This window comes from Arachis ipaensis, chromosome B10, assembly GCF_059453495.1.
Source record: "Arachis ipaensis isolate K30076 ecotype BB chromosome B10, ASM5945349v1, whole genome shotgun sequence".
NCBI lineage: Eukaryota > Viridiplantae > Streptophyta > Magnoliopsida > Fabales > Fabaceae > Arachis > Arachis ipaensis.
In genome coordinates, this window is record NC_142435.1 from 113,538,149 (window position 1) to 113,563,168 (window position 25,020).

Genomic DNA, 25,020 nt, shown 5'->3' on the forward strand with positions numbered 1-25,020 from the left:
CTGGAGCAGAGGAGATCAATGACCACGGGCAATGGCATTGATCACATACAGCCTATCATAGAAGAAATCACTCACAAGCAAAGAAGACAGTAACTACCAAAGTTAATTCAGAAAGATAAAGCAACTCCAATCCTCAACTACATTCCTATTACTGATTCCCTTCTAATATACAGAGTATTTTATTAGTTACATGTCAACATAGTTTAGATCTCACAAATCCAACAACTTCTGATTCACCTTACTAAGACCTGCAAGATAACCATAGCTTGCTTCAAACCACAATTCTCGTGGGATCGACCCTGACTCGCTCAGGTATTACTTGGACGACTCAGTGCACTTGCTAGTACAGCTGTACGAAGGTGTGGGAATTCATGCACCATGCTTCGGAGGACCCTAATCAACACCTATCCATTTTTCTGAGGATATGTGACACTGTTAAGACTAATGAAGTACACCCAGACATCTATAATTTACTCCTGTTTCCCTTCTCTCTAAAGGACAAAGCAACTCAGTGGTTGGAAACCTTCCCAAAAGAGAGTATCACAAATTGGGATGACTTGCTTAACAAATTCTTGGTCAAGTTCTACCCCCTCAAAGAATTATCAAGCTCAAGACTGAAGTGCAAACTTTCAGACAATTAGAGGGAGAATCTTTATATGAGGCATGGGAGAGGTATAAGGCACTGATCTAAAGATGTCCTTCGAATATGTTTAGTGAATGGGTGAAGCTTCAGAATTTCTATGAAGGTCTCTCTATGAAAGCAAGAAAGGCACTGGATTATTCTTCGGGAGGGTCACTTCAAATGATGAAAACTCCAGAGGAGGCACATGATCTCATTGACATGATGGCTAACAATCAGTATTTTTACTCCTCGAAGAGACAAGAAACTCCAAAGAGAGGTGTATATGAGCTTGAGGGTGTCGATGCTATCATGGCCCAGAATAAGCTAATGCATCATCAAATTCAGCAGCAGATGGAAATGATGGTAAAAAGGATGTATGGACTGCAATTGGCTGCAATTAGCACAACAAACCAAGCTCCAAATGTATGGGGCCAAAATGAAGAAAGCTTTGAGGCATACAACAATGAGTAGCAGCCTGAGCAAGTCCAGTATATGCACAACACAAGTTCTCCCCACAATGATTTCCATGGGGAAATATACAATTCCTCATGGAGGAACCATCCCAACTTAAGGTGGGGAGACAATCAGAACCAATGGCAAAAGAACTCCAATCCCAATAACTTTCGCAACACAAGCAACCAAAACCATCATACCACTAACAACAACCCAAACAAAAAACCATAAAATAATTTTTCTACACCCACATTCTACCCACAAAATAACCCCTCAAATAACCAAAACAACTTTTACCAACCATCAACATCCCACACACAATCCCAACCACATTAAGAGTCTCAAAGGATCTCTAATCTAGCAATTATGATGGAAAATCTCATGAAGAATCAAGAGATGGCAAGCAAGAACTATGAAGCATCAATGAGAAACCTTGAAAGACAAATAGGACAACTATCCAAGCAGCCTGCTGAGAGGCCAATCAATGCCTTCCCAAGTGACACCATCCCAAATCCAAACAAGGAGTGTAAGGCCATACAACTTAAGAGTGGTAAAACATTGGGAAAGAACAAGGTTGATAGCAAGGAAGAGATAGAGATTGAGGAAAATGATAAGGTGGATCCCCAAGAAGGATAATGAATCACAAGCTCCAAGAAAAGGCAAGCAAATCTCAGAATCACAAACACAAGAGAAGAAAGAGGAAGTGAAACCATATGTTCCTCAATTACCTTACCCTCAGAGATTGCATAAGGAGATGAAGGATCAACAATTTCCTAAGTTCTTAGAGATTTTCAAGAAATTGGAGATCAACATTCCACTCGCTGAAGCCTTAGAACAAATGCTACTTTATCCAAAGTTTCTCAAGGAACTCATCACCAAGAAAAGGAGCTGGAAAGAGAATGAAACTGTGATCCTCACCAAGGAATGCAGTGTTGTGATCCAAAAAGGTTTGCCACCCAAACTTAAGGACCCAAGGAGTTTCCTCATATCATGTACCATTGGTAACGTGACAATAGAGAGAGCTCTCTGTGACCTGGGTGCCAGCATAAATCTTATGCCCCTCTCCATGATGAAAAAGTTACTCATAGAAGAGGTTAAACCCACAAGGATGTCACTACAGCTTGCTGATAGATCCCTTAAGACACCTAATAGAGTGGTAGAAAATCTATTGGTGAAAGTTGGAGAGTTCATCTTTCCTGCTGACTTTGTGATCCTAGATATGGAAGAGGAGGGACATAACTCAATTATCCTGGGAAGACCTTTTCTAGCCATAGCAAGAGCCATCATTGATGTAGAGAAAGAGAAAATTATTCTGAGGGTACATGATGAACAGATAATCCTCAATGTTTTCAAAGCAATACAGTACCCTGCTAAAAAAAAAATTGTATGAGGATTGAGGATGAAGACCCAAGCTGGAAGGAGAAGCCCAAGGAGTCATCTCTAAAACTCATAAGCTCATCCTTAGGGGAGAAGAACGAAAATAGAGAAAGGCAGAAGGTTCAAGAAGTCAGAGAAGCTAAAGAAGAACTACAAGCAAAGACCCCAGAGGTGACAACTAAGAAGAAAGCTCCTGATATTGAGCCTGCTAAGAAGAAAGAATCATCAAAAAAGGGGAAGAACAGCAAGAAAAGGGTGCCTAAAGGATAGAAGAATAAGAACATTCCAACTGAAGGATTTTCACCAGGAGACAAAGTGAGGCTAATCTATCAACAAATGAAAACATCTCCATACTTTGCTGGATATTATACTGTGAGCAAGATCCTTTCACTGGAACACATAGAAATCATCAAACAAGACACCGGAAGGAAGCTCACAGTGAGAAGAGACAAATTGTGGCACTATGATTATCAACCTCCTTAACAGAGGACAACCGTCAAGCTAGTGACGATAAAAGAGCGCTTCATGGGAGGCAACCCATGCTCTATATCGTTTTGAGTTTATGCTTTGATAGTAGATAATAAGGTAATCCTCATGATGATTAAAAATCAAATAAAAAGTGACAAGGATTTAATTGAATTCTTGCGTGAAACATATAGTGGACAACAAATTTGGTGTGCAAGACACCTAGGATGATACATAAGGTTCATAATATGTATATCTTTGGAGTTTAATCAATTTCCTTACACCACATGACCAAACACTAAGTTTGGTGTCCACAAATGTTACATGCATACTTATCAAGGAGTCACGTTGGTTTTAATTCATGAGGAATACTTAGTTTTTTTTTTTTATTATTTGGTCAATTAATAAAATTTAAAAGTTAGTTGCTACATTTTATTTTTTCTGCCACTAATTTGATGCATTTTTGTTTTTTGTTTTGAATAGGGATATGGAGGAAGAGATTGATGGAAATGACAATTCAAGGAAGGGGCTCGGCTACTTTACAACAAGGGCTAGTCACATGTACTTGAAAATTGCTCCTTGGAAAGCACCACCTTGCATACATTGGTTAGTTAGGTGTGTCATAAGATCACCTTGAAGACCGAACCTACCAACCTCATAAAGAAGTAATCCTTGTCCCCACTCCACTTTGCATGCACACCCTTCATTTCCACCATATGAAATGAATCCATACCATCCATTCCTTCGCTACCTTTCATTATAAATAACCTCCATTTGGTTCGGACCTCACCTTTAAAGAACCACTTTCTTATTTTCACACTTCACTTCTTGTATTTCTTTGATTCCAAGTCTCGTCCTTATACTTCTTCATTCAGCCACCCTTCACTTCTTGTTTTCACTCAAAACAATCATTTATCTTCATTCTCAAGCTACACTCTCACTCTCCCTTATACGAGCTATACTTGCCACTCTTCCCTATCTTTTCTTTCTCTCCCATTCGGCCACCTTGAAGCAAACCAATGGCATCATCAAGCTCAAAAAGAAGAAAGGAAAAGGAACCTGTAGAGGAAATTCCTTTTGACAATTGGAAGTTTAAGTCTGTGTTTTATGAAATACAACTCGAGTGGATGGAACCAAAAGAGATATTGTCCGAGTTAGCCTTCTAACTTCCGGATGATGAATGCCATGAGATAAAGGAGAAGATTGAAAGGAGGAGATGGAAACTTCTCACCAATTCGCTCACACGAGTAAATACAACTCTTGTCAGGGAGTTTTATGCTAATGTGGTGAGGGAAGACCCAAAAAATGATACTTTTTATAAGAGCTACGTAAGAGGGGTAGAAGTTGATTTTAGCCCGAAAACTATCATGAGGGTTCTCAAGCTTAGATCAACACCATTTGAAGAAGCTAGCTATCACACAAGAGTGAGTGGTGACCCCGACTGTGAACAAATCATTAATGACATTTGTGTTATAGGGGCTGATTGGGTAAGGAACTCAAAGAGAATGCCAAGGTTCATTAGACGAGGGGACCTTATTCCGAAAGCTAAAGGATGGTTCGAGCTTGTAAGGAGATCCATTCTCTCTACTGCAAACAATTTGGAGGTCAATGTCATGAGAGCGACCATGATTCATTGTATAATGACGAGAGGGGAAATAAGAGTTCATGAGATCATAGCAAAGGATATTCAAGAGACAGCAGAGAAGTGATCTGGATGCTTGGCTTTACTATCCTAGAACCATCCTACGCTTATGCAAGAAAGCTAAGGTGGTGTTTGAGGATCAAGACCCAAAATGGGTGTCTGTTGGCAAGCCAATCACTCCTCAAAGGATGGCATATGTCACAGCTGCTCAAAATTAGAGAAGGCCTCAAAGAAAGAAGAGAGTGGAACAACAAGAAGTGGAACATCAAGAAAGAGAGCAACAAGAGGAAGAACAAGCCCCAGCCACCGTGGATATGAGCCAAATCCAAGAAGCCATTGATGGTCTATCAAGGCAATATTTGGAAAGCCAAGAACAACAGAGGAACTTCCAACTCCAGCTAATGGATCAGCAAAGGGGATTCCAATCCCAAATGATGGATCAACAAAGGGAGCTACACATGCAACTCATGGAGCAACAAAGAGAGCATTACTCCCAACTATGTGAGTCCATCCATCAAGTGGCCGAAAAGTAGATCCATCAAGAAAAGCGCATTCATGAGCTCAATCAACACCAGAATTTTCACATGAAGACTTTTAATGAGTACAGGGTTCTCAATGAAGGGAGGCATTTAGACAGGGTCGAGTACGACATGAGTACTCAAGCTAGACTTAACTATTTAGTTGGCTATCTGCCTCATTTGTACCAGGGAATCCAAAAGTATAATGACATTTTTGAAAGGCTGGAATCAAGAGAAATAGAAAGAGCAAGATGCAATGAAGCTAAACTGAAGAAAAAGATGGAGAATGCTGGCTTTTGAAAGAGGCTGGTGGGAAAGCAGAAGGAGAAAGGAGGTGCAAGCAGCCAACAGGAGGGAGATCAAGAAAAAGAGAAGAAGAAGGGAAAGCAAGCCAAGGAGTAAAAGGTGGTGCAGCTTCCTTTTCATCAAGTTAAATATGGAATTACATGTATGAAACAGAACATGCCTCCACATCTAGTGCATGAGTCTATTTTTAAGTCATTTGTATTCTGTTTGTCTTTATGTTTATCTTGGCTTGCTAGTTTAAGTGCCTATATCATTTCATCTAGCTTGGATTATATGCTTTGTTCCTTATGCTTCAATAAAAGAAAATGTTATGAAACAGAGAAAGATTAAAAGTCCAATTTATTAGAAAATAGAATAAAAATCCCAAGGTTATGTGGTGGTACATGCTTGAGTACTTAGTAAGTTCACAAATAAAATGGAAGGGTAGAGTGATCCCTTAAGTATAGGCTTAGTGTGCATTGTATGAAACCTTTGTGAACAAAAGATCCTTGCAAAAAGAAAGAAACAGAAAAAAAGAGAGAAGCTGCCGTTAGTGGCCAAGTTAGCTTACTAACGCCAGTGCTAACGTTGGCAATAAAGAAAGAAGAAAACAATGAATAAGCTAGGCACCAATAGCATGACCCTAAAGAAATATGCCTGTGATGCTTTTGTACTAGGATATGCTTGGATGATTAGCTTCTAAGGAGTGCTTCATCACTTGATAACTTGCGTTAACTTACCCGAGATTATCAACCAAAAGTCCATTGTCAAGAGCAACCTTGCTACAAAGCATTTAGTAACCCAAAGAGGTGCTGGGCATCAATGTCTCAAGGATTTGATTGCAAGTAAAGTGCCTGTGGTGTATGAATTTTCTATAGTTTTTACTTGGTTTCATGTATTTTCTTGGTCAATGAGCAAGCATTTGAATGAGTAATGTATGCACGTCTTGATTCAATCAAACATTGTGAATTATAAACATTTTCATGAGATTGATTCAAGAATTACTTGATGCAATGAATGATGCATTACCTTGTGATTATGGCAAAGTTTTGATGCATTTGTTTGGTTGATGATAGGCAAGGAGAAGCAAAGGAGAAGCAAAGGAGAAGCAGAGAAGAAGCTGAGGCTGTGGCGTTAGTGGCCAAGTTAGCCCACTAATGCCATGGTTAACGTTGGCTCTAGGAAGAAGTGCTGGCGTTAGTGGCCAAGTTAGCCACTAACGCCAGTGCTAACGTGCTCTATAAGAAGAAGCTGGCATTAGTGGCTAAGTTAGCCCACTAACGCCAGTGCTAACACTGCCAAGAAAGAGGAAGAAGCTGGCGTTAGTGGCCAAGTTACCTCACTAACGCCAGCACCAACGTGACTCAAGGAAGAAAGCAACGTTAGTGACCAAAGTTAGCTCACTAATGTTAGCACACTAACGTCTTCGATCATTGCACAAAGTTGAGGCTGGAAGATTTGGCTAGTGTGCGTACGCACGGAGCAGTGTGCGTACGTGATGAGCAGATATTTTATACGCTTTTTGGCATCACTTTTATATAGTTTTTAGTAGTTTTTATTAAATTTTTATAGGTTTTAGAGTTAAATTCACATTTTTGGATTCTACTATGAGTTTTTGTGTTTTGGACAATTTCAGGTATTTTCTTGCTGAAATTGAGGAGCTGGAGCAGAAGTCTGATTCAGAGACAGAGAAAGCACTGCAGATGTTGTCCAGATCTGACCTACCTTCATTCGTAAGAGCTTATCTGGAGCTACAGAAGTCCAAATGGAGCGTGATAATGACCAAATTGCGTAATTTTGGATTTTCACACTAAGAATAGGATTGACGTTGCAAGTATAGTCCAAACCCAACAATTGATCATCAATCAAATGTTATCACAATTCAAACCAAATATATTAACCGAGAGTATTGAACTTTCGGATCGTCTTCCCTAGGAGTTGCAATGAAATGTACAATTATTGGCTATGAGAGGAAATGGGAATTGGATGACAAGATATGCAAGAAATATAAATAGCAAGAAATTAAATGATCATGCAAGGAATTAAAGGAAAGCAATTAAAGGCAATGAAAATGGAAATTAAATACTAAAAAGAGCTCTTGGTGGGAATTGGGGAATTAAGGATTTCTATCCTAGTTATAGACCACAAACATGGCAATTGTGTGGAATTAATCCCAATTAGTCAATCCTACTTGAGAATTAGTCAAAAGGGCATAATTGTTTCCAATCCCTAAGTCCTAAGTCAACACTAGTGGGTCACTTAGAGTCAAGGAAAATCAAACCAATTAACAATCCTCATACAATGCGGAATGGACATCCACAACTCAATTCCACTCAAACACCTAATTTCCCAACCAAGAGTGTGAAAGGCTAACCATGCAAGAAATTAAACATCAAAGCAATTAAAGTCAAAGCAAGGGAAATTAAAATGCAAGAAACCTCTTGGCATGTGATTGAGAGCTAAGGTTACCTATCCTAGCCATTGACCACAAACACATGATGATTATGAAGAGTTAATCCTACTTAGTCAACCTTACATCGAAGATAAGTCAAATAGGCATAGTTGATTGTAATCCATAAGTCCTATGTCAACACTAAGGGTCACATAGAGTCAATGGAGACCAAATCAATTAACTACTCTAATGTATCAAACAAGAATGGACATCAATGACTTAAGAATCACCAAAGTCATCAATTCCAAGATAAGAGTGTAGAAAAACTAAGTGAAAACTAAGCCAAGTATTTTATCAAACACTTGGTGTGCATGAGAATAAAATAATATTAAATTACATTAAAATAAAATCTAAAATACCAAAAGCAAGAAAATGACAATAACAACTAAAGAAAGCAAGAAATGAACATAAAACATAAATTGCATTAATTAAAACTCAAACTGACAAGAGTGTTCATAAACATAAAAGAACAAAAGAAATGAAATAACAAAATAGAAGGAAAGAATAAAGATGCAATAACAATAAATGACAAGGAAAAGTAAATGAAAGCAATAATTAAAAGTAGAAATTACAAGAAATTAAACTAAAAACCCTAGGTTCTAGAGAGAAGGGGGAGCTTCTCTCTCTAGAAAATGAACTACATGACTAAAATCTAACCCTAATTACTCTCCCCTTCTCCAAGCTTCAATTCAGCATGAAATAGCCTTAGAAACATGTTGGATTTGGGTCCTGGAGGCCCAGAAATCGCACCCAGCGATTTGCATTAATGAGGTCACGTACTGGCTGTGACGCGTACGCGTGGGTCACGCGTACGCGTCGTTTGGCAAAATATACTCCCACGCGTACGCGTCGTTTAGCGAAATACACTCCCACGTGTACGCGTGAGTCACGCGTACCCGTCGCCAAGCTCGCGCGCCTGTGCGTACGCACGCATCACTATGCGCACGCACGGAAGCTGAATCTTCCAAAACTTCATTTCTTCATGCTTTCTCCCTTTTTGTATGCTTTTCCATCACTTCTTCCATCCATATTAGCCTTGTAGATCTGAAATCACTCATCAAATACATCAAGGCATCGAATAGAATAAAAGTGGAATAAAATTGATTAAATTAAGCACAAAATAGCATGTTTTCACAATTAGGCTCAATTTAGGGAGAAAACACAAAAGCATGCTATTTAGATGAATAAATGTGGGTTTATGTGATGAAATCCACTCAAATCAAACCAAGATATATCGTCAAATATGGATTCATCAATTCTCCCACACTTAAACAATAGCATGTGTTCATGCTAATCACAATCAAGGAGAAAGGTAAAGGGGAGGTAACTTATTAAATGCAACTACTTAAATGCATGAAACTGTACTAAGTACTATCTATCTATATCTATACTATGGTTCTTATTGAGTTTGGCAAAAACAAACAAGAGAATCTCAATCAATCCAAAGCAGAAACTTAGGGCCAAGACAAGAAATCAATGCAATATGATCAAAGTCCAAAAATTGGATTTGAAAATTTCAAAAATTACTTTCAACAACATGCAAAAAGACACAATATAAGAGACGGAATCATAGAATTGAGTGATTGAACCCCTCACTGGATGTGTATACACTCTAGTCGCTCAGTGTTTAGGGCTTAATCACTCAATCCTCCTTTAATCATGTTTTTCAAATATTTGCAAGTCATCTAACAATCAACCAACATTTGATGTATGAATGCAAATATCATTAGGTCTTTTGTGGGTTGTAATGGGGCTAGGGTAAGGATAGGATTAATATGGTTAAGTGGACTATTAGATTGGATCTTTGATTAGCTCAAGTATCTCACCTAATCCTATATCATCCTATGTACACAAAAGAAAACAACTTAACTTCCCATTCCTTCCTTTTCACACATTCACTCATGCATCCTTTTTCCAATTCACACACACATGAATCCTTTATTTACATTCTTATTGTCATTTCTTTTCTTTTCTTTTTCTTTTTCTTCTTTTTTTTTAAACAAAGCATGTACACCAAAATTTTTTCTTTTATCATATAAGAGAGATGCATAGGTTTTAAGTAATGAATGCATGAGTGTTTACCCATTTTTTTTCCAAAATTTCACAATGAAAATCCAAAGACAACTAGCTACCAATGTTTCCCCCAAATTCTCCCCACACTTAAATAACACACACACTCAAACTCAAGCTAATCAAAGATACAATTAATGGACAATATTGGTTCTTCGCTTAGGGCAAAAGATGTGCTTAAAACTAGAACAAAAGGGGAATTAAAAGGCTCAAAAGTGGTTTACAAAGGTAGATGTAAGGGTTGGCCATATGAGTTAGTGAGTTTAATCAAAAATGGCCTCAATCATACTAAATGCACTCAAAATAACAAATATAGGACAAAAAGATTAAAGCAAATCTAATATTACAATCATAAAAGGAGTTTATCACACAAGAACAAAATTTGTGGTTGAAAATGTGCAACCATCCGTTAAAGCTCAAATCTCACTAGTATTTTGTTCAAGCTCTTTTCTATGTTCCATAACAAAGAATACTTCAAGCAAGTTCAAAAACAAGTTTTCAAATCTAATCAATGGAACGCCCTAGAAGGGATTTCTTAAAAATTCTTTGTTATTTTACCAAACTTATTTACTCTACCATGCAAATAAAAATGCAAATATTTACTATTATAATAGTATAAGCACTAAAGAAATATATACAAACAAACCAAACAAAATGCAAATAAGGGCAAAAAAATTGAAAAAATTGAAGAAAAAGAACAAAAAAAATGTTGCAAAGTGTCTAAGAAAAGAAATTTACCCCCCCTTGAAGTTAGCGATCCTCCCCTACACTTAAATAATGCACGATCTTCCATGCATACACATGATCCGGGGGATGAAGGACTATGAGGCTCCACCTTCAGCTGGTGGGCTCCGGGGGCTCCGGGTTGATATATAAACAAATAAACAACAATTAAGGAGAAGTAAGTTGTATGAGGGGTGATGAAAGGCAATGTGTGTATTCTAAATGCGCGCACAATTTAGAACACAAACATTGGTCGGTTAAAAAGGTAACCACATAAGCCAAAGAAATAGCATGTTCCTCAATGAAGTAGTCCTAGGTTGCAAATGAAGAATAAGCAAAAATTGAGGCACAAGTAACCCTAGGTAACCACAAAAGTGAATAAAATATATTGGATAGTGAGATTGTGCAAGTGAAAGTGCAAAGTGAATAGAAAATGGCACAATCAACAATAACCAATTCCATGATGAAAAGAGACTACTTATTCATCCTTACGAATAATGAAATAATCACATGTATAAGGTGCTTGTTACAAAAAGTGGTAAGTCTTGATAAGAATCAAGTCAAGTCAACTAAAAAAAAATGCAAAGCATTAACAAGGAACAAATACCTTGTTATGTGATTATATTCACTTAAGAACCATGATGACTAAGTAGCTCAACTCAATTCACTAAAGTAAAAGTGCACAATTCAAAATGCCCAATAAGGATATAGTCTAATGCATATGGTAGCTACAACATATGAATCAAACTCACAATTCATTTAGGCAATCAAACAAGGCTTAATACTCAGTGCACATATTCATCAAACTTGAAACCAAAATTCAAGCAAGAAGCAACCCAATCAACATCAATCAAATACTTGCAATTTATTTAATTAACAAGTATCTAAACAAAAACTAATGCAATTATTAAAATGAAAAATGAAATGTAAACAAAACTAACAAGAACAAGCATAACATAGGGTGAAAGGGGCAGAAGAGAGGGGAAGAGAAAAGAAGAGAGGAGATAGAGAGAAGAGAAGAGAAGAAAGGTGTGAAACAGGGGAGGGACCCACGCGTACGCATTGGTGACGCGTGCGCGTGGTTATTGCGAAAATAAGGATCGACGCATACGCATGAGGAACGCGTACACGTGGAAGAGCGAAAATGCAAAGTGACGCACACGCGTCAGGCACGCGTACACGTCGGTAGGCAAAAATGTAAAGTTGTGCGTTCGCACTATGCATGCAAACGCCGCGAACAGAAGCCTTATTTTGATGTGTGCGTGGGCACAAACCTGTGCGCACGCACAGAGAGGCAAAAAAAATTTTTTAAAGGGAAAGGATCATGTGTGCGTGCGCACACAGGTCCGTGCCATGCACAAAAGTAAAAAGGGTAGGGGTTCATGTGCACAGGATGTGCCAACACTGCGGACAGAGGGCAAAATCATGCGTGTGCGGGCGCACAGGTCGGTGCGCACGCACAGGAAGCAGAAAAGTATTACTGTTTTCTCTTCGATCCGTGTTTGATTAGTTCTAATATGTATATTCAATCTTCATCGTGGTGAATAGGATGATCTAACAAATTATCTCTGTTCATCACATTAAGACGAACGTGCCTGACAAACACCCACGTCTACTTGGGTTCAGAATGCGTCTTTCACCGGACAAGGACGAACCAACAGCTATGTCTCTCAGACGGCTAATCCACGACTTCGTTGGGGACTTCTCGAGACATCAGTTCAACTGATTTCTGGGGAGATTAGGGTCCATGTGGTAGAGGCTAGAACCCAAGGTGCAGCATTCTCTAATCCGGAAGATCTGACCTTGTCTATGGCGTTTTGAGTAGGATCATTAAGGAGAATGAACTGTACGAGCTTCACCCTCAATCAGAATGGATTCGCACTAAACCTGGGTTCAGATCTGGAGGAGTATTGGCAGCTGCTTAAACCATTGTCAATCACATACAGCCTACCATTAAAGAAATCATTCACAAGCAAAGAAAGCAGTAATACCAGAGTTAATTCAGAAAGACAAAGCAACTCCAATCCTTAACTTTACTCCAATTCGGTATTCCTTCCACGCATTACTCTTACAACTCCATATATGACATAAAATCAACAACCTTCTGATCTACTTGACTAAGACCTGCAAGATAACTATATCTTGCTTCAAACCACAATCCTCGTGGGATCGACCTAGACTCGCTCAGGTATTACTTGGACGACCCAGTGCACTTGCTGGTACTGCTGTACGGAAGTGTGGGGATTCGTACACACCAAGTTTTTGGTGTCGTTGTCGGGGATTGTTGAGTTTGGACAAACTGAAGGATTGTCTTGCTCCCTAAATTAGGTAATTTTTATTTTTGTTTGAGTCTTTTATTTTTGTTTTCTTTTTCTTAATTTTCAAAAAAATTAAAAACCTTTTTCAAAAATATTTTTCTTTTCTTTGTTCAATTTTTGTTCTTGGTATTGATTCTTGCATGTTCTTGTTTTCTGTTTTTCAATTCCAAAAATTTTAAAACTTCTTCCTAAACCTTTTTCAAGAAATATTTGTCTTTTCTTTGTTTGAGTCTTTGTTTGTGTTCTTGGTTTGAGTCTTTGAGTTTTTATTTTTTATCTTCTTCTTCTTCAAATTTTCGAAAAAATTAAAAAGTTTTTCAAAAGTATTTTTTTATTTTCTTTGTTCAATTGGTTAGAACCTTGTGCTTATGTTCTTGGTAATTGTTATTCCTTTGAGTCTTTCTTTTAAAAAAAATTTTCAAAAATAAGTTTTTTTTTGTTTAAATCTTGTGTCAATCCTTTAAGTTTGGTATTTTCTTGTTATTTTTCTTTTAATTTTTGAAAATCTTTGTTTAGTTTTCTAAATATTTTAAGTTTGGTGTTCTTCATATGTTCTTGTGTTCTTTAAGTCTTTGAATTTTGTTCTTTGTGTTCTTGTGAGTCTTTAAAGTGTTCTTGAGTCTTTTTTGTGTTTTGATCTTAAAATTTTTAAGTTTGGTGTCCCTTAGTGTTTCCCTCCAAAAATTTTCGAAAGTCAAGGGTGCTAGATCTAAAAATTTTAAGTTTTGTGTCTTTTTATTTATTTTTCTCTTTCATCGTTAAATTCAAAAATAAAAAAAATATCTTTTCTATTTTTATTTTAACATAATTTTCGAAAATCTCATTAAAAATTCAGATTTCAATTTCAAATTTTTATCTTATTATATCTTAGTTTTCAAAATTTCAAAAATCAAATCTTTTCAAAATTAAAAATCTTATCTTTTTCAAAAATCTTATCTTTTTCAAATCCTTTTCAAAATTTAAAAATCTTATCTTATCTTTTTCAAATTTCAAATTTTAAGAATTCAAATTTCAATTTTCAAAATTAAATCTTTTATAAAATCAAATTTCAAAATCTTATCTTTTTCTAACTTCAAATTTTAATTTTAAATCTTTTCTTATCTTATCTTCTATCTTATTTTAAAATTTAAATCTTTTCTTAATTAATATCTTATCTTCTCTCTCTTCTTTTTCAAAACTTCCTAACTAACTCCTCTCTTCCTTAATTTTCGAAAATTATCTCTCCTCTTCTCTCTCTTCTTTTTTCAAAACTACCTAACTAACTCTCCTTTGTTCTTAATTTTCGAAACAATATCAGCTTCTTCTCTCTCTTCTTTTTCAAAACTACCTAACTAACTCTCATCTCTCTTCATTTTCAAAAATTTCTTCTCCTTCTCTCTCCTATATTTTCGAAAATTTAACATTTAAATTTTAAAATCTTTTTAAATTATTAATCATAATTTTTGAAAATTAAATAATTAAATAAATAAAATAAAAACAAAAAAATATTTTAATTCTTATTTACTTTTTCTATTTATATTGCTTTTCTTCTCACATCTATATCATTCTTCTTCTTTTCCTCTTCTGTATTCTTCCTTCTCATCTTCTATCTCTTATTTACTTCTATCCCCTATTTTCAAAGTATTCTTCTTCTACTTCTTTTATTTATTTTCTGTCTTCTTCTTCTTTCTTCTCATCTCACTTTAAGGAGGAGCTTCTTGCCTATTGACACAAAAAGCTTCTCTTTTCTTCTTTTTTCTTTTCTTCTTGTTTATGACCAGGAATAGGGATAAAGAACCCCTCTTGACTCCTGATCCTGAACCTGAGAAGACTCTAAGGAGGCGTTTACAACAAGCTAAAGCACAACACTCCGAAAGAGACCTTTCAAAAAGTTTTAAACAAGAAATAGAGGACATGGCTGAACCTCAAGAGGAGCCCAGAAAGGTTTTTGGTGACTTCACCATGCTTACCCCTGACTTTTATGGCAGAATTATTTTTGTACCTGCTATTAGAGCTAACAATTTTGAGCTTAAGCCTCAGTTAGTCTCTCTTCTGCAGCAGAACTGCAAGTTTCATGGACTTCCAATGGAAGATCCACATTATTTCTTAGCTGAATACTTACAGATCTGTGATACTGTAAACACTAATGGAGTTGATCTTGAAGTCTACAAGCTGATGCTCTTTCCCTTTTCAGTAAGAGATAGAGTTAAGCTATGGTTGGATGCCCAACCAAGAGAGAGTCTTGACTCTTGGGAAAAGCTAGTTAATACTTTTCTGGCTAAGTTCTTTCCTCCTCAAAGGATGAGAGAGATTAGAGTAGAAGTTCAAACCTTCAGACAAAGAAAAAGTGAATTCCTCTATGAAGCCTGTGAAAGATACAAGCAACTGATCAGGAGATGTCCTCCTGACATATTCTCAGAATGGCCCATCATATGCGTGTTCTATGATGGCTTGTCCGAGATATCTAAGATTTCCTTGGATAGCTCTACAGGTGGATCCCTCCACTTGAAGAAAACACCTACAGAAGCAAGAGAAGTCATTGAAATGGTTGCTAACAACCAGTTCATGTGCATTTCTAAAAAAAACCCTGTTAACCATGAAATCTCTCAAAAGAAAGGAGTTCATGAAGTTGAGACTCTGAATGCCATATTGGCTCAGAATAAGATCTTGACCCAACAGGTCAACATGATCTCTTAACATCTAAATAGGTTGCAAACTACAGCTGGCAGTGCTCAGGAAGCTTCTTGTAAGAACCGGAGTTTTCATGAATAAAATTATTTAAATACACAAATTAAATTTCAGAAAGTTAGGATGAGAATTTGGGGATTTAAATATGATTTTCGGACTCAGTAGGTCTTTTAGAGTCAGAAAATGTGTTTTCTGCGAAAAACCGTAAAAAACCGCAAACCGACAGTTAAACTGGTTGAACCGGTTTAAGTATTCTCGGTACTACGCAAGAAAAAGTGAAAACAGTCGAAAACCATAGAAAAGTATTAGGAATGGAAAATCGGGGGTTAATGTTAAAGGTTTGGCCCAAAGTTGGGCCGAACGGACTAAAAATGCTAACAGGTTGAACCGGACCCAATTTGGGTCCAAGTCCAACATATATAAGGGTTCATTAATGAACCCTTCCCTTCATAAACACACACACTCAGCAGAAAAGAAGAAGAGGGAAAGGAGAAGAGAGAAGAGCACTATTCACTTCTCCATTCAATCCGCGATATCTCGAGCTACGGTGCTCCGATTCGCATGCCGTCAGCGGCTACACGAAGCTCTCGCCGAGCCCGTAATTTCTATCTATGCTTTGTGGTAAGTATCTCGAGTTTTCCTGCCCAGTTTTCGTGCCCTTGTTCATTTCGAGTTTTAGGGTTTGGTTTTGAGGGAAATCTTGTGTCTTGGGTGTTTTAGGTAAACTCTAGCACTTGATTGTTGGTGGTTGTGGCTTCCAAAGCTGTTGAACAAGGTAAGAGCTCTTGAAAACCCATGTGAGATCATGTTTATGTTGAGCCCTAGCTTGATTAGTGATGTTTGGTGTGTATATAGCTTGTTTGTTGTGAGTTTGGAAGCTTTTGGAGTCATATTGGAAGCTTGCTTGTGGTTGGAAGCTCAACTTGTGCTCTTTGGGGTTTTGGTTCATATTGAAAATCGGCCAAGGTATGGTTTCGGTTTCTTCTATGTAGTATATAATATTCATGGACACTTAGGTTAGTGACCCATAGGATAGGAATGAATTATAATGGTTGTTGAGGTGTTGAATGTTGATGTATGTTGAATAATATTGATGTGTTGAGAATGAATGATTGTATGTGGTGTGATGTGTGAGGATAACTTGTATGGAGATGATAATGATATGGAGTTTTGAAATGAGGAATATGTGAATTTGATAATGATTGTTGGTATTTAAGGTTTATGATGTTTGATGTTGGTTATGTGATTTATTGTTGTTGATATGGTTGATGATTGATGATGATTAGTGATCTTGTTGGTATATTAAAGGTGAGTGTTGAGATTGTAGATAAATTATGTGAATTATGATGAGTTGATAAATCATGAATGTTGAATTGGTAAAGGTGGTGTGAGGGATTGGAATTGAAAGGATATGAGATTGATTTTGATGTTGCTAATGATTGAATTAGGATTGAAGAAAGTGTTGGTGGAGCATTGATTTTGGGTATCACATGATTGAGGTTTGGTGGTTGGAAGTGTTATAATATGATAAAAAGGGTAGGTTATGATAGAAAGTAGAGCTTGAAGTGGTTTTGGTTTGCTTTGGTTGGAAATGTTGGTAATGTTGAGGTTTTGAGACTTTTGTAAAAAGTGGGGTTTTGGTGAACTTTGTTTGATCATAAATTTTGCCTCAGCTTTCAAAACTTGTTGGAATTTATTTGAAATTAAAACTTATTGAAAACCCTTTAATTTGATAAAAAGTTTGTAAAATTTGGAATTTTGTAGAGGGAGTTATGAACATTCAAAGTTGGTGTTAAAAATCTGAAATTTTGCAAGGTTGCAGAATTTTATGATTTCTGATGTGTGGGTGCACAGTCTTGTATTATCTGTGTTTGTCTGGTGCTGAGGAGAGTAAGTAGGCGGTGGGGATGGGATCGCACGGAGGGTAGGTTGGCGAAGGCTGTGGGACAGCGGTGACTAGATTAGTTAGTAATCCCCCAAATTAGATTACCCTGTTATTATGTTATGGATATAAGTTATGTTTAATGTTTTAATAGGCCTTAAGAATGAATCTTGTGATGGATATGGAGTATAGGATTGCCTCTGGCGTCTCGCGGTCTTATATCCTACATTACTGGGCACTGTTACCATACTGAGAATCTCCTGTTCTCATACCATATACTGTTATTGTTTTTCAGATGCAGGTCGCAACCCACCTCGGTGAGTTGTCTGGTTGGTGACAGAAGCGGAGGATCCAAATATCTTTTTGATTCTTTTTGGCTTATTTGTATAGCTCTCTCACTTTTGTATTTCACTTTGCCTAGAGGCTTGTATTTGAGAGAACAAAACATGTATAAGCTGTTTTTACTGTCAGGTTTTGTATGTCTGTATATATATGGCTAGCCGACTTAAACTCCGTGAGCCATGGCTAGATTATTATGATATTACACTATTATATTTTGATATATCTTATCTATATCTTGTGCTTTAAGTTAGAAGCATCGTTAGTACGTTTGCACTTTTCAAATCCTGTTTTGAGGTATATTCTTCATCGGACTTTTAGATTATATTAATCCTTTCAATATATTATATGTATGAGCTTAGAACTGTCGTAATCTCTGGTTAACCTTTGCTTTACGATGCGAGGTAAAGCTTAGGCTAATTAGGGTGTTACATTTAGTGGTATCAGAGCGGTTCGTCCTTGTGAGCCTGAGGGATGGACCGATTGTGCTTCATTGCATACTCTGTGTGTCTTTTCTTTGATGCTATTAGGTTATCTATTTGATATTATATAGCATGCTTATTTGTGAGTGCCTGTTTGGGGATAATTGAAGCACTAGGCTTTTGATATTGAGACTGATCACCTTGATATCGATTGTTTAGTGCAGACAGGAACCCTACATGGCCACTCGCGGGCGAGGTCGAGTACATTCATAAGGAAGTAGGAATGAGCAACCAGCTGACAATCATGCCAAATTTATGGCAGATATGGCTAATTTGGCAAACACTATGGAGGCTAATGTTGCTGCGACTCTGCAAGCTGTGTAGAGGTTAGGCCAACCGACCGAAAATGGAAATGGGAACGGCGAAGGGAATGCTCATGATAATGCTGAGGGGAATGGAGATGATGCAGGTGGCATTCCGATGACCTTGGCGACGTTCCTCAAGGTTCATCCGCCAACCTTTCGAGGATCAACTAATCCTACCGAAGCGGATAATTGGTTCCAAGCTATGGAGCGTGCATTGCAGGCACAACATGTCCCGAATAACCAATACGTGGAGTTTGCTGCTTATCAGCTTCAGAAAGAGGCCCAGCATTGGTGGCAGGCAGAATGCCGCTTGCTACAGCTTCAGAACGCCGATGTTCCTTGAGATGTATTTCAGACGGCCTTCTACAAGAAATATTTTCCTGAATCTGCAAGGGAAGCGAAGGAAATGGAACTGATGCAGCTGAAGCAAGGTTCCTTGTCAATGGCGGAATATACAAACAAGTTTGAGAAGCTTTGTAGGTTTTCTAGGGTATGTCAGGGAGCCCCGGAGACCTACGAGAGCTGGAAGTGTATCAAGTACCAAAGGGGGTTGAAGGATAACATCATGACTGCTGTGGCTCCTATGGAGATTCGCATTTTCTCCAATCTGGTGAACAAGACAAGAGTGGTCGAAGAATATGCAAAGATGGTAGCCTCGTCAAGGGACACTCATAGAAGCAAACCTAGTAGGGAACGTGACGATTACCTTGGATGAAAGAGACAGAACTTTAAGAGAGATGGACACGCTCCCCAGCATTTGCTAAGTCAAGGGAATTTTAGGAGGGACAACAATGCCCAGTTTCACTATATGAAAGGGAGTCGCCTGTGTTATGCTGGGGGACTACCTGGACACCTAGCCAAGAACTGCCTTCGTAAGAAAAACCAGAACATGGGTCAGAATCAACAGTCAGACCGCGTGGTTGCCTTGGATACACGTGATGCGACAGGGTCGGATCCTCCGACGAGAGGTAAGCATATGCGTTGAGTATTATATTGCTTGGACCTGACAATAGCTTAGTTCTATCTTTTCCAAAGTTGCCATTAGGATTACCAGAGCTTAGAATTTTGTTGGGAGTGAATCATGGGAAATGAGGATTCTAGTGGCGGTAGCCGAAGATTTCGGACTTGTGGTGATGAACGATCAGAGTGGACGTGCCAGAATGGTTACCAGGCATGACTGGAAGTCCTGTCGGTACCCTGTATGGGTGATGGGTGTGGTTCAGCACTAGTGACAACGGAAGTACTGACTAACGCCTTTGCGGTTTTTAACTATGATTTTTGCAGTTTTAAGGTTTAGAATGAATTTCAAATCTGGTTTGGAGCTTTTGTTTAAATGATTTGGTTTTGAAACTAGGATTAGAACTTTTGATCAAATGATACGATTTAAAAAGGAAAGTGAGTTGTATGATTTTGTTAACTTGTGATCTTGGGTTTGTAATTTCACTTATCAAAAAGGGATTCAAATGGAAAGGTTTTGATTTACGGGTTTCAATGAATTTAGGAAAATCATGCTTTAAAATGATTGATTTACAAATAAATAATTTTTGACTCTTTTGAAAAATTTTTAAGAAATGAACTCATTATATGGAACTTGTTTTAAAGGTTTTGAACAGTATTACAAAATCAGTATTTGGTTTAAAGGAAAGAATTTTGGATTCTTAACAACGATAATCAGAGTAACGCAGCGGAAGGCGAGAGAGGACATCGGCACGGTGGGATGATGGTGAACGAAATGCTTTGGCAACTTGTTGGGTTAGTAACATTGGATTTTCGAGGGCGAAAATCTTTTTAAGGAGGGGAGGATCTAAGAACCGGAGTTTTTACGAATAAAATCATTTAAATGCCCAAATTAAATTCCGAAAAATTAGGATGAGAATTTGGGGATTTAAATATGATTTTCGGACTCAATAGGTCTTTCTAAGTCAGAAAATGTGTTTTCTGCAAAAAAAAAACCGTGAAAATCATGAACCGGCAGTTAAACCGGTTGAACCGATTCAAGTCTACCTGATACTGCGCGAGAAAAAGTGAAAACAGTCGAAAACCATAGAAAAGTATTAGGAATGGAAAACCGGGCGTTGGTGTTAAAGGTTTGGCCCAAAGTTGGCCGAACGGACTAAAAACGCTAACGATTGAACCAGGCCCAAGCTGGGCCTAAGTCCAACATATATAAGGGTTCATTAAATGAACCCTTCCCCTAATAAACACACACCCTCAGCAGAAAAGAAGAAGAGGGAAAGGAGAAGAGAGAAGAGCACTATTCACTTCTCCATTCAATCCGTAATATGTCGAGCTACGGTGCTCCGATTCGTGTGCCGTCAGTGGCTACGCGAAGCTCTCACCGAGCCCATCATTCCTATCTAGGCTTTGTGGTAATTCTCTTGAGTTTCTCTGCCCAATTTTCGTGCCCTTGTTCATTTCGAGTTTTAGGGTTTGTTTTGAGGGAAATCTTGTATCTTGGGTGTTTTAGGTACACTCTAGCACTTGATTGTTAGTGGTTGTGGCTTCCAAAACTATTGAACAAGGTAAGAGCTCTTGAAAACCCTTGTGAGATCATGTTTATGTTGCGCCCTAGCTTGATTAATGATGTTTGGTGTGTATATAGCTTGTTTATTGTGAGTTTGGAAGTTTTTGGAGTCATATTGGAAGCTTGCTTGTGGTTCGAAGCTCAACTTGTGATCTTTGGGGTTTTGGTTCATATTGGGAATCGGCCAAGGTATGATTTCAGTTTTCTCTATGTAGTATATAATATTCATGGACACTTAGGTTAGTGACCCATAGGATATGAATGAATTATAATGGTTGTTGAAGTGTTGAATGTTGATGTATGTTGAATAATATTGATATGTTGAGAATGAATGATTGTATGTGGTTGTGATGTGTGAGGATAACTTGTATGGAGATATTGATGATGATATGGAGTTTTGAAATGAGGAATATGTGAATTTGATCATGATTGTTGGTATTTAAGGATTATAATGTTTGATGTTGGTTATGTGATTTGTTGTTGTTGATATGGTTGATGATTGATGATTATTAATGATCTTGTTGGTATATTGAAGGTGAGTGTTGAGATTGTAGATAAATGATGTGAATTATGAAGAGTTGATAAATCATGAATGTTGAATTGGTAAAGGTGGTGTGAGGGATTGGAATTGAAAGGATATGGGATTGATTTTGATGTTGGTAATGATTGAATTAGGATTGAAGAAAGTGTTGGTGAAGAATTGATTTTGGGTATCACATGATTGAGGTTTGGTGGTTGGAAGTGGTATAATATGATAAAAAGGGTAGGTTATGATAGAAAGTAGATCTTGAAGTGGTTTTGGTTTGGTTTGGTTGGAAATGTTGGTAATGTTGAGGTTTTGAGACTTTTGTAAAAAGTGGGGTTTTGGTGAACTTTGTTTGATCATAACTTTTGCCTCAGCTTTCAAAACTTGTTGGAATTTGTTTGAAATTAAAACTTATTGAAAACCCTTTAATTTGATATAAAGTTTGTAAAATTTAGAATTTTGTAGAGGGAGTTATGAACATTCAAAGTTGGTGTTAAAAATCTGAAATTTTGCAAGGTTGCAGAATTTTATGATTTCTGATGTGTGCACACGCACAGCCTTGTGCGCATGCACAATCCTGCGAAAATCTCAATCTGTGCAGGTGCACAGTCTTGTATTATCTGTGTTTGTCTGGTGCTGAGGAGAGTAAGTAGGCGGTGGGGATGGGATCGCACGGAGGGCAGGTTGGCGAAAGTTGTGGGACAGCGGTGACTAGATTAGTTAGTAATCCCCCAAATTAGATTACCCTGTTATTATGTTATGGATATAAGTTATGTTTAATGTTTTAGTAGGCCTTAAGAATGAATCTTGGGATGGATATGGAGTATAGGATTGCCTCTGGCGTCTCGGGGTCTTATATCCTACATTACTGGGTACTGTTACCATACTGAGAATCTCCTGTTCTCATACCATATTCTGTTATTATTTTTCAGATGCAGGTCGCAACCCACCTCGGTGAGTTGTCTGGTTGGTGACAGAAGCGGAGGATCCAAATATCTTTTTGAGTCTTTTTGGCTTATTTTGTATAGGTCTCTCACTTTTGTATTTCACTTTGCCTAGAGGCTTGTATTTGAGAGAATAAAACATGTATAAGCTGTTTTTACTGTCATATTTTGTATGTCTGTATATATATGGCTAGCCGGCTTAAACTCCATGAGCCATGGCTAGATTATTATGATATTACACTATTATATTTTGATATATCTTATCTATATCTTGTGCTTTAAGTTAGAAGCTTCGTTAGTACGTTTGTGCTTTTCAAATCCTGTTTTGAGCTATATTCTTCATCGGGCTTTTAGATTATATTAATCCTTTCAATATATTATAGGTTTAATTACTCTGTTGGTCCCTATAGTTTCGCGAAATTTTTAATTAGGTCCTATACTTTTTTTCCTTTTAATTGGGTCCCTATACGTTAATTTTTTTTCAATTTAGTCCCTGCCGTGACAAAATCGTTTGATATAACGGAATATTCCGTTCAAAAATAGAATATTCTCTGAATTAAATTAGAACAGCTAATTGAACCCACATCCATTTTTTTAAAATACCAAAATCACCCTTGACATTTTGTCCCAAAAGTAAAAACCCTAGTGGCGATTGTTCTCTGTAGTTAGTGGCATTTTTCCTCCCTTTGTTGGTGTCATCGTCGTCGTCCTTGGTGGCGTGAGCGTCGGTCGTCGTCATTGTCCATCGTCCTTGGTCTACGCTGCACTGTTCTGCGCTGATCATCCGTCTGCTCTGCTCAGCGCTGATGGTGTTATATGACATCTTTCTGGGATAGCTACAAGGAATTTTGGTCGGAGAGGTTCTCCTTCCTTAGCAACTATTCCAATGCTATCTAACGTGATAAGCCACTCCATCCTTGGACTGATTCTAATGTTGATCAGTTCATTGCTTTGGATCCTGTTCATGGACCTGCTGTAATGATTCTATCACTTTATTTATCCGTATATATGTAATTTGATTTTGTTTTGGTTTTGATGTTTTCTTCTTTGATTGATGGTGCAATGTGACCTTGTGCATATCTTTAGAGGACCCCAAGTTGATATACTTTCCAATTGGAAGAAACAACTCCCTGTTTTCTTGGTTAATTTTGAACTCAAAGAACATTAAGTTTGTGTTTGGCAAGTGTATCATGACAGGAAATATGGTGACAAGATAGAAAAGTTAGGTCACTATTCCTTTTCCTTCAGGCAACTCTTAGTATTCAATAAGAATCTGTTTCTGTGTTTGTTGAATTAAAATTAGAATATACATGTTGTCTCTTCTTTGTATTAGTATGTTGTATAACACTTCTTCCACGTTTGTGTCACACCATCTTTTTCAGAAGCTCTATCTATAGTTTATTTGATATTCAGTTGTACTTGAATTATTTTTTCCAAATGTTTTCTCTCTTGCAGATATGTTTATGTTGGTCATCCTTTTCCATCATTAATCATTAACTCTAAACAGCATTGTTGTCATCGCATAGTATAGAAGAGACCTTAATCTACGGGTCATCATTCTTTCTATGATCCAAGTGGACCAAAGAACTGAACCTGTTTCCAATGCCAAAGATGATTGTTGATCCTCTTGAAATGTCCTTTTGCTCTTCCAAGAAGAGGAAAAAGAACATTGTATAGTGCTAAAATATATGTTATAGCTCATGTCAAAGCTTAGTTTCTTAGTAGATAGCCAATAACATCAAATCATAGTTGCTGATCCCCCACTCCTTTTTTCACAATAATTTTTTATGGTTGTCGAATTCTACGATATAGTTTACTAAATTGTCTTTCTGTATTTGTTAATTCATTATGACTCTAGATGTTGATGTATTCTCATTGATCTTTTGGATCAGAATGAGTATTCTTTTACTGCTTTTGGGAAGGAAAGGAAAGAAAAGAAAGCTAGAGTGTGTTCTATAGTGTACCATGATATGATAAAGACACAAACTATATTCTATGAATCCACACAAATATAAAATGTTACATGATCATAATGAATACTTGAATGATGGAAACTGAATTTTATATATACTTATTACTACTATTTCTGTTTTATTTTATCCATTTTTTTAGGTTCTTAAGATAAGGTATTTTTAAAGTCATAAAAAAAAAGAGAAAGTATTTTTGGTACAATTTGTATATAAATAAGCAAAAGAATGATAGTGACAAAATAAAATGAATTATAAGAATATTTTTCATGTCTTAGAATCATTGAATAGGGATTATAGGAATATCTTTCATTGAATATTTATAGTTTCACTGAAATTTTTAATTAAGTCCCTATATTTTTTTCTTTTCAATTAGGTCCCTAAGGGTATAAAAGTAATTTCTCAATTCACTAACATTTTTTTGACGTTTAACGTTAATAGGGACTAAATTGAAAAAAA

The 25,020-nt window shown here is 37.1% G+C and overlaps 1 protein-coding gene across 1 annotated transcript; it reads left to right on the plus strand.

Moving 5' to 3' along the window:
• Positions 1-1,829: 1,829 nt before the first annotated feature.
• LOC107621040 (uncharacterized) lies at positions 1,830-2,465 on the plus strand. The gene has a single exon (XM_016323087.2). It carries the CDS (start codon positions 1,830-1,832, stop codon positions 2,463-2,465), a length of 636 nt encoding a protein of 211 aa, XP_016178573.2.
• The last annotated feature ends 22,555 nt before the right edge of the window (positions 2,466-25,020 follow it).